At 32.9% G+C, this 10,821-nt stretch overlaps 1 protein-coding gene across 1 annotated transcript; it reads right to left on the bottom strand.

Annotated features, from left to right (window-relative positions):
• Window positions 1-1,255: 1,255 nt before the first annotated feature.
• LOC148623696 (uncharacterized) lies at window positions 1,256-10,439 on the bottom strand. Its single transcript, XM_088565734.1, has 8 exons — window positions 10,123-10,439; window positions 8,451-8,583; window positions 7,956-8,077; window positions 6,774-6,871; window positions 6,089-6,183; window positions 5,102-5,247; window positions 4,733-4,819; window positions 1,256-1,565 (listed from the first exon to the last, which is right to left on the bottom strand). The coding sequence occupies exons 1-8, from the start codon at window positions 10,349-10,351 to the stop codon at window positions 1,492-1,494; spliced, it is 984 nt and encodes a 327-aa protein (XP_088421860.1). The 5' UTR covers window positions 10,352-10,439; the 3' UTR covers window positions 1,256-1,491.
• Window positions 10,440-10,821: the final 382 nt, after the last annotated feature.

Raw genomic sequence — 10,821 nt, 5'->3', positions numbered from 1 at the left:
AATTAAAAAGTTTTGAAAGAGGTATGGTGGTACATTTTGCAGATCCAGCTATGTAACTTTGTTTGTATGGATTTTTGTGGAGTTTATGAATCCAATACATATACGATAAATCACAATCATCGTTTTTGGTAGTGACCAAAAGAGGATAGCACAGATTTATGGTTTTCCTCTATCTCTTCTTTGGAGAGTGTAGTGGCAGTATACATCTTATCACTGCTATTATTTTCTACGTCTACCTCTGATAATAAACATTAGATGTAATACGTTTTGCAGACAAAAACAATGTTTTTTGCTACATCGGGGTCTTTGGAAACTGATGTAGCAATGGCACTCACTGACCTTCTTAAGACTCTCGTTCGTTTCAAAAGTAAAGACCTTACGGCCTTTACCCACGGCATACATAAGAACCTAAAAGTTATAATTCTAATTTACGGAGCTTGGTTCACGGCATATGGGCCCTTTAGAAAGGACCTGACGCAGAGATTCGTTTTCGACGATGCTTAAATCTCTCGTAACGACGTGAACGGAAGGACCATATTTGAATGAAGAGTACTTGCAAGAACAGTCAGGTGGTTTAGCCTTGAAGTTCTCAATCTCGAGGTTCTGCAACAGCCTTTTATAATTGACAATTTTGGAAGCAATAGGTAAAGTATAGGAATATGAAATAACCGGTATTGATTTGTCCTTGAAATTTGGGGGAAATTTGTTGGTTACGTTTTTGTGACGGAGGACGTTAGACAAAGTTATTGAATCTATACCTTTGTTGACAAACGGTAGTGGAAGAAATGATCGTTTTTCTTCATCTTGACCTTTTACACTAACTGGTTTAAAGAGTCTGTGGAAACCAACCAATATCCAAAATGATGGCACGGATAGCACCAATACGTGGATTTGTAATGAGTAGCGCTCATGCTTAATGTGAAATTAGCAGAGCCTTTAAGCTGGCGGAGTAATGGAGGCCGTCTACGGTCTGTGGGGAAGATACACCAACAACGTAAGAGGGGGAATCCCAATCCTCTACACCAAGTCAGAAAACCGCTTACCAGACAACCTTCGTAGTATGGGGGAGATTGAGTATATGATCATAAATAGTACTTATTGTCGACAGAAGAAATGGAATTTACAATGCAACTCTTATGCGACAGGCGTATATATACGAAACGGTTTAAACACCCACACCCAGTCTTTAAAAAAAAGTTTCTGAATAAATATTTCCGTCAATTTCCGTAAAATTTCAGATGTTATACTAATTCAATTTCACCATTTATATCCCTTTATTATTGTCATACAAAAGAATGACACCTTACACATTTCTGATTAATATTGTTTGTGTTCATGCAGTATATTCTAAATTATCATGTTCTTTAAAAATAGAGAGAAGGTTAATCCCTTGAACAGAAGAGATGTTAAAACAACTGACTGTCCCCTACGGTCTTCTTTAGTTCACACGAAGTCAACGCTTGCATACAATTATACAATTCTCTAAACACTTTATGAATTAGACTGTTGTTTGATGAACTGTATACACCTTTCTATTGGTTCTTTACAACATTCCTTAAAATGTCCTGAAATATAATAAGCATATCTATTAATGTACATAAATGTCTTTACTAGTATAAATTACTAAACATTACTTGTTTCATGTTTTATATAACCGTTTCAAATGAGGCATGCATCTATTTATTATAGTAAAAGTGTATAATTAGTTATTATACATAGTTACTGAAATTTCAGTTAATATGTATAATTACTATAGTCCTCATAGGAAATATATATATATAATTACTATAGTCCTCATAGGAAATATATATATATATTTCCTATGTGGTGTTGTCTCTTTGACATATTCACCATGCATATACATTCTCGTTATATAAATTCCGACCTGTTATTATGAATAATTACTGATTTTTCTAACAATTTATAACTGATTTTACCATACCCTCATTTGCAAAGAAAGAGTGAATAGTGAAAGAGGTTCCTTCATTCCGTTACGCGAAGGGGGACACAACTATTATCCGTTACTCCTCCTACATCACTTAAAACATAACATGTGTTTTAAAATACTTTATGTCTTTTATTTACAGAAAAGAAGTTCAACCTACCGGAAATCGAACGATAAAAATCCTAAATATTAGTTAAATACCTAGAAAACATTTGTAATGAAGACAGTTGTCAAAATGGCCAGCCATTTTGAATTAGGGTCACTAATTAAACGGAAAGCTATATATTTTTGACAAGACGAACTTAAAGTTGGTAAAGGCAATTCGTTGGTTAATTTTATTTGTTCGTTTCGCAAATTTTAAAATTCGTAATTTTATCGACCGGAATTACACACTCAAAGAGCTAAAAACCAAATATTAAGTTCATTTTAACTGCTTTTACAAAGGATTTCCAGGATTGCTGGATTTTCTCATCAGGTAGGTCATTGTTTTTCTTAAGTTTAGTCACTTTCTCCCTTGTAATGGTAAAGAAACTGTATAAAACCTTTTAATGGAAAATAGTTTACTATAATTCTGCCGATTTCAAGGAACGGCGGAACGAGCGTTATGCAATATGGCGCTCGGAAGTAAGAGGTTAGGGTATGGAGGAACGGAATTCCAACCTCTTACGTTGTAGGAGAATCGAATAAACGGTCTCCTAGTAATCGTCCGGACATCTTTACGTTCAAAAGAAGTATAATAAGTTTTCAGTTGTGCTTTCAAGGAAGTCACATGTAAGTCCCCTTACGTTCCCCATGTGATCAAAGAACCCAAATTTTTGAAGTCAGCATACAATTTTTAGCCTAAATACCAAATTTTATAAAATTTCTGATGTAATTTTCACTGTTTTCCAAGGGACCACCTTATTTTGGATGGCGGCCATTTTAAAAGGCAGCCATCTACAATAATTTAAAATATGTAACTACATGTAATTCACACTTAGATGGTTTCATATAATATCCGTTAACTTTGGTGAAGATATCTCAAGGCATATTTTCCTACATAAAAGAAAACATCTGAAAAATCACAAAAATCGACCAAAATTTTCGGGTTTTTGTTCGTAAGTATGGCAACACATGAAATATCGACTCTTTTATAATATTATAGAGATAATAAAACTCTACCCCGACGCCAATTTTCAAGTTGAATGGCTACTTAGATTTATGAGATATCACAATATCCTATATTATGACCTATCCCCCTTTTCATCCGAAGCACCCTCCTTTCAATTTTTTTATAGAACATATATATGGGTTGACATTCCCGAAATGTTCACAGAATCCAAAATTTTGAATTTAGCATACAAATTTAAGCCTAAATATCAAGTTTCAAAAAATTCTGATGACATTTTACACTATTTTCCAAGGAGGCATCCTATTTTGGATGGTGGCCATTTAAAATGGTGGCCATCTACACTAATCCAAAACATGCATTCAATCACATTTAGATCGTTTTATATATCTGTTACGTTTGGTGAAGATATCTCAAGTCATTTCTCCTATATAAAGAAAAAACATCTGAAAAATCACAAAAACGGCTAAATTTTTCATTTTTTTTGTTACCATGGCAACACAAAAAAAAAAGATTCACTTTTTTGCACAATATTGTAGAACTCATGAAACTCTACCATCACACCAATTTTCAAGTTCCTGGTCCCCTAGATTTCCGAGACATAGCAACGTCCTACAAAATGGTCTACCCCCTTTTCCGCCAAAGCGCCCCTCCTTTCAATTTTTTTTTTGTGGCATGCACATCTGTGGGATGAGGCCCAACTTCTGAGACAGTTTCGTTCCTTTCCCTCCAATATTTTTCGAGAAAACGTGCGGACAAGTTCATCGGTAAAAAAACCGTACAGAAACAATAAGTCCCGACACTTCGTGTTCCAGGACTTAATAAGAAGAAGAGAGACAAAAACAATTAGTAGCAAAACTTGGTTTTGGCGACTTAATAAAAAATAAACTAAAGGTGAAAACGAAACCAGACAAACAGGGGGCCAATAATCCCTGACTCGGGACAGGCGCAAAAAAAAAAAAAAAAATACAGCAGGTTTTTTTTGGCGTGGTCACAACCCCCTTTCAAAATCTGGCCCTGTGAAAGAAAAATCAAACGATTAAACACACCTAAAATCAGTTAATAAAAGGTATGAGTCTCTTGTTACAACAGAGATAAAGAAACGGAGTATAAATTACACAATGTACAAACTAAGAACTACTAGAAGTTAACTGTCATGTCAGCTCTAGACCAGTTTAAACCTATCGTATGTAAAATCACTCCCAATTCTTCCCTTACAGGGTTGAGAACAAACGTACATCAAAAGTCATATAATAAGGACACAACTCATGTCATGTCAAAAACTGCTTTTAAATGTAATGTTTTATTTTTTGTATAAAGACCCTATGAGCGAATCAATGTTAACACAAAAAATGCTATCCTTTACGATTTGACAACAATACCATAACTATATCTTTTATGAATGAACCTATTCAACGGTTTAGTTAACTTATGGGTGAGTATCGAGCTTTCCGTGCTTTGTGTAGAATATTGTCGTAAAACAAAAGATAATCCGACCGTATCAATCCGTTGCAAGTACATCTGTATTTGAGACTGAGTTCCGTATATCGGTTGAAAAAAATCGTGAATGTTTTTACGAGCTTGTGATATCGAAAATCTGAATGTATATAAATATTAAAATCGTTAAAATCCGAAACATTGTTAAAAATACGAGCAAATGGAACCAATTGTCATATTACCTTGAAAAGCAAAAAATCCATGGGGAACTCCAGATACCATAAGCAAGTTACTGCTAGTACCAACTGATTTCATTTTCTCATGATATACTGTTTAAAAAAAAGAGTTTAACTTCGAAAACAAAATTCGACTGTTGTGAAAGAACGATCTGAATGTATAGCATTTTCTAATGATTAATTTCACATTAAGTTTAAATCTTCATAGTTGAAAAAAAACATGAAGTTTCTGTCGGCAAAACAAAACAAGAATTCTAGATGCTCTTAAGAAAGTTTAAATACAGTTGAAACTGTACAAATTTGATCATAACGTTTTAATAATAGTAGGTGTTGTTCGTTCATCTATAATAGTTTCCTTTAATATTCAGAACTTACAAACAGCATTATCTCTTAATGGATCAATTTCAGCTACAATCATTAAAGCAGGAGGTAACCTGGAAAAACTCTCTAGTTCGTTCATCAATGGGGATCCTCGTACACTTGTCTTGTCCTTCTCGTTTGTAAAATAACTCTCCATAAACCTTTATAATATGTATTATTTGTAAAAATATAAAAAGGTAGCATAACTTAGCTACAAAACCAAAAAAGTCACAAAATTTTATAAAATCAGGAAGAAGATCAGCAATGCGAAGAACACATTGAACTTATTCTTAAAAGAACCATAAATGCAGCGTCATAAAAAAAAATTAAAACAACAGTAAATTATATTGTTAATAGAAATGCATGGCTATATCCAATAATCACAATGTCAAACCGTATATACACATAACTTCTATTCAAAACTTAAAACTTAAGAACATGTAAACCTTTAAATGGATTATCTGCCCTTGAAGAAAAAAAAAAAACGCATTGTATATAATTATTAACATTCAAATGAAGAAGACGTGCTAAGTTGTTTCAAAATATCTCGTGACAAGTTTTCCTGTTGTGACAATAAAAATATCTTTACAATAATTCAATGATAATGTGCATCAGCATCTTCCTTACCTCTATGCAAACTTTCTGTATGCCATTTTGTGACGAGGTATAACAATAAAAAGTACCACCTAATAAAAATCTAAATTCAGTAATCAACCCAATACCGTTACACTCATATGGTGTTCTAAAAAAACTTCATTATTATAGTATGTTTTTTAAATAAAATCTAATTACTATCACTTTTAGCTTTCATGGGGTGGATCCTGGGTTTTAGGTAAGGGGTTAGGGCGTAAATAGAATTAAATGCCGAGCGAAGCATGAAAACTTTATCGGGTAGAATTGGTGAAAATCAAGATTTCATGCCCCAAAAATTCCCCCACAGGCGGTACCCCGTTCAAGGATCCGTGTCGGTCTTCTCGTGGGATACCACAGACAAAAACTTACCAATCAATCAAATTTTTAGAAAGTATAGGCCCTTGTTGAAACTCTTGGTGTGCTTTTGAAGAATGAGTACTATCTACGCTGGGGTAAATCAAAATCTATAACAAAAGAGGCAAAAGAGTACTGTCTACGACAGGGTAAATAAAAATCTATAACAAAAGAGAAGAATGAGTACTACCTCCGATGGGGTAAATCAAAATCTATAACAAAAAAGAGAAAAAACGAGTACTGTCTACGCTTGGGTATATCAAAATCTTTAACAAAAAAGGAAAAAGAGTACTGTCTATGATGGGGTAAATCAAAATCTATAACAAAAAAGAGAAAAAACGAGTACTGTCTACGCTGGGGTATATCAAAATCTTTAACAAAAAAGGAAAAAGAGTACTGTCTATGATGGGGTAAATAAAAAGTATATAACAAAAGAGAAGAGTGAGTACTGTATACGCTGGATTAAATCAAAGTCTATAACAAAAGAGAACAATAAGTACAGTCTACTGTTTATGCTGGGGTAAATCAAAAATTATTTCAAAAGAGAAGAATGAATACTGTCTACACTAGGATAAATCAAAATCTATAACAAAAAAGGAAAAAGAGTACTTTCTACGATAGGATAAATCAACATTTATATCAAAAGAGGAGAAGGAGTATTTCTATACTGGGGCAAATAAAAATCTATAACAAAAGATACTTGATAACTGATTCCCTGTACTTCATGGCAAACCACAGCAGCTAATCTCCCACCTGCACTGTCACCCCCGACTCCTACAGTACTTTTAGTGCTGCCACCTGTTGTTAAAATAGTTTTAATTTTTTTTCAGAATATTAAGGAGACTGATTTTTGGATGTGTTTAATTGTGTTATATTTTTTTCAACTATGGCCAGATTTAAAAGAGGGATTGTGATCATGCTAAAATAATTTTACTCCGCCGCATTTTTTTGCGCCTGTCCCAAGTCAGGAATTTCTGGCCTCTTTATGTCTTGTTTTGTTTTCACCTTTAGTTAGTGTTTATGTTACTTGAGTATATAGGAGCAACTTTTCGCTGTACCTGTGTATATGATGTTTTGGGCCAGCCGCAGCCTGCCCTGTTGTGCGAGGTTTTCCTCGTCGTTCATTGAAGACCAAAGTGTGGCCTTGAGTTGACATTTTCATCCCGGTGGGATTATTGTCTCTTTGACATATTCACCTTATTCATGGTATATTGTATGACTATGTAATAGCAGTAATGAAAAAAATAAGACATTAAATAAGGAGCAACTATGGGTTGCGAGACCTTCAAGCATTAGACAATTTAAATTAAAGAAAATATATTGTTTATTTGAAATGACATCAGGTATGAGCTATTCTATATTAATAAGCTCTTAATAACGTATCTTGTACATATTTTAGATATCTTCTCATGTTTATGATGTATCTTAAAAAGTCTGTAGTATGTTTTGTAAGATGTATCCTGTAATCTCTACAAGATATCTTATTAAATTTATAGGATACTTTCTATAATTTTGTTTATAAAATATATCTTCAAAGTTTAACAGATGTCTTATAAAATTTAAATCTAAGATATACTATTTAAAAAAAACTACAAGGCTATATAACTACAAGGCTATATAACTATACTGAAATCGTTGAAGTATAGGACTATTTCAATGTTTCACAGTTATGGTAACGTAATATATTTGCTCAAAAGAGTATTATATACAAAAGGCATCACAATAGCAATTACCTTAAATTAATTTAGTTTAAATAAATAATTCTTTTTAAAGTGTAATATACACTTCAACAAAAATTGAATTGAGGAAAATCTTCGTATAAAATATGAAAAAACACGCTTGTCAGAGTTTAAATCACAACATGGCATTGACTACAACTAACCTATATTTTCCTTATTTTTCATCACCCATTTTACCACACATAACACATCGTCGTGATTACAAGGAAACTTGTGTTCTGGTGCTAATCTGTATTCTACATTTACAACAATACATCCTGCATCTCTATATAATATTAAATGACAAAAAATAATGAGCAAAATAACTTCAAAATTATGATACCGGTAAATATAATTCCTTTTAGTGTTTGGCTAAAATGTCTACCAATTCCCACAAAATGCATTGTGTTATACATTCTGTGCGATTGTGGTGAAAGAACCATGGATGAACATGAATTTTTGTCCATAATTTTTGTCTTGGTCTGATAATTTCCGCTTTAATTGTGGGAAACTATAGCACCAAGAGAATCAGGTTAGAATAAAATAAATAAATAAATAAAATGAAATAAAAAAATAATGATAATAGTAAATGAGAAATATCAAATATCAATTAATATAAAAATCTTTCAGAAATGTAATGATATACCTCAATTATCTACCTTGAAAATATTCTACAGATAGTGTCGACACTCTCTCTTGACCCAACACAATTTCCTCCTCCGTGGATATATATTAAAATGGTAGGGTTGGCCACACAGTCTGTTGGAGTATATACAGTTATAGGTATTCCATCTACAGTAAAAAAGGCACACTATTGCATTTGAAGATTTAGCGGAGTCAGTAAACGGATATTTGCCAACATCAAACCTTAATTCAAATTATATGCAATTTAGCAAAATAAATGTGTCATATAACCATTAAAACCTTTTTTTGCAATCAATTCTATTTAATTTATGTATTGTCCATCACTAGTATTTAACTTTATCTATGATGTTTCAATATCGCCTACACATTTGTTCATACAACCCTATTTTGTAAGATAAACAGTCCAGATTGAAAATCAACTTATGACCAGATCTAATGACCTGGGCATGGTTTTAACAAACCAATGGAACTTACCTACACTTAAGTTCTATTTGTTTGTTAAGGATTTATGTGTATGTAAGTCTTACGGGTGTTATGTGAAACCGTGCCCAGATCTTGTTTCTATCAATTCAGCAGTTTTAGAAAAAAATGTTTTAGGGATAGGCGGTAACATGTTAATGCTAAAATGTGTACGGAAGCATATATTTGCCATGTTTTTATAAGTTATTTTCCGTTTTACGAGTTCAAAATAACGGGTTATTGACTTGCAATTGTCTTAAAAGTGCAAATTAAATAGCTAAATATCACACGAAATGAATGTTTTTTTTTCATTTTAATGTGATGCCAGTTACGCAATACAATCGAAACAGGTACCTTGCGTGTGAAGTTGAAATAAATTTATTCCGTGTAATTCTTAATTTGTAAAATTGCGTTGAAAGACACAAACGAACAAATTTTAGTCTGGGTTGTTGAGTCAGCAATCCGTTATCATGAATTCGTCAAACGTAGACATAACATGCAAAGACATGGTGCATATATACACTTCAGTTACTTTGATAACTTCATGTATAATTGGTAATTTACCATTAAAAGACTAAAGTCAAATCTATTGCGATGTTATTGCCGATACATGACGACTACTTACAATGCTAAGGCAACCTACGGAGGCATATAAGTGCCACGCTTTTGTGAGTTAATTTCCAAGTTTTTTAGGTGTTAAAAATAACGGGTTGCTGACTTCCTACTCAACAGCCCGTGTTAGAAATAGCTCGTTGGTTTCTTAAAACGCAAAATAATAAGATTTGTTTTTTACACTCCATATGATGTCAAACTCGAGTTACCAGTTGCGCGATCGAGACAAGTAACTCGAGTTTGATATCTCATGAAGTGTTAAAACAAATACATTTTTGTAATATTGCGTTTAAAGGCACTTTTAAACGGACAACTTCTCATCCGGGTTGTACATTTGCAAGTCAACATCCCATTATTTTGAACTCATAAATTAAAACGTAAAATTAACCAATAAACACACAGTGAAACATAGGATTTTACTTTGTACTCATAAAACGTAGAAACTACTAAGACATATACCCTTCCGTACACGCGAGCTATTCCAAAAAAGTTATAATAAATGTAGTCACTCAGCAAGATACTTTGGGTATATCATATAGTAGGTTATCAAACCATACACATAGCTCTGATTATACAAGGTAAACAATACCGGTAATAATCATTTTAGAATTGTACCTGAGATTTGTTCAGATGGTACGTTGAAATTCTTTGTAGTCCCTGGGTAGTCAACAGACCCAGAAAAAAGCCTGTAAGATCTAAGACTGGATTCCCTGGCTTCTGATATCGGTAAATCAAAATAAGCCTTTGTAAATCCGTATTCCCTTCTTTTAATAAAAAAATCGAATGTTTCTTGGTGCACAAAATATCTTGATTGTAATTCCTTCAAGATTTCTATAGCACTCATTTCTACGAGTTTAATCTAAGACCATAATATAACGCGTACTAGTAATCTACCTGTCCAAGATAGATTAAATACACTGAGACAGTGTACACATATTACAAGTCGTTTTATTCGGTATCATGAATACACTTACCGGTGAGGATAGAGGTAAAGAATTTACCTGAATAACAATATTTCAATTCTACAAAAATGTACAGATCATATGCGTTAAATGCCAGTCAATATAAAATTCAGACACTGCCTATGGTAAAGTGATTCACGGTGTAGCAAAACCCATGGATTAGACGATGGCACCAATTATTTTTGTATTAGATACTTTAAAACAAGATACTCAAAGGTCTTTTCTATGAGAACATAATAATAATAAACAAGGAATCGGATAGTATTGTATGGCAATACTAATTAAATCACCTACCGGAAGAGATGTTTGTTGAAAAGAACAGAATGCAAACTTCATGCAAAATGTTGTAACA

Source organism: Perna viridis, chromosome 2 (genome assembly GCF_037379345.1).
Source record: "Perna viridis isolate PV_CMFRI_1.1 ecotype Kerala chromosome 2, ASM3737934v1, whole genome shotgun sequence".
Classification (NCBI taxonomy): Eukaryota; Metazoa; Mollusca; class Bivalvia; order Mytilida; family Mytilidae; genus Perna; species Perna viridis.
The sequence above is the reverse complement of the archived record's forward strand: the minus strand, read 5'-3'. Positions and strand labels throughout refer to the sequence as shown.

Coding starts and splice junctions, on each gene's coding strand:
- LOC148623696 (XM_088565734.1), bottom strand. CDS start 10,351: ATGAGTGCTATAGAAATCTTGAAGGAATTACAATCAAGATATTTTGTG. Junction 8,584..10,122: donor ACCATCTGAACAAATCTCAG/GTACAATTCTAA, acceptor TTTTTACTGTAG/ATGGAATACCTATAACTGTA. Junction 4,820..5,101: donor ATTAAGAGATAATGCTGTTT/GTAAGTTCTGAA, acceptor TTTTTTAAACAG/TATATCATGAGAAAATGAAA.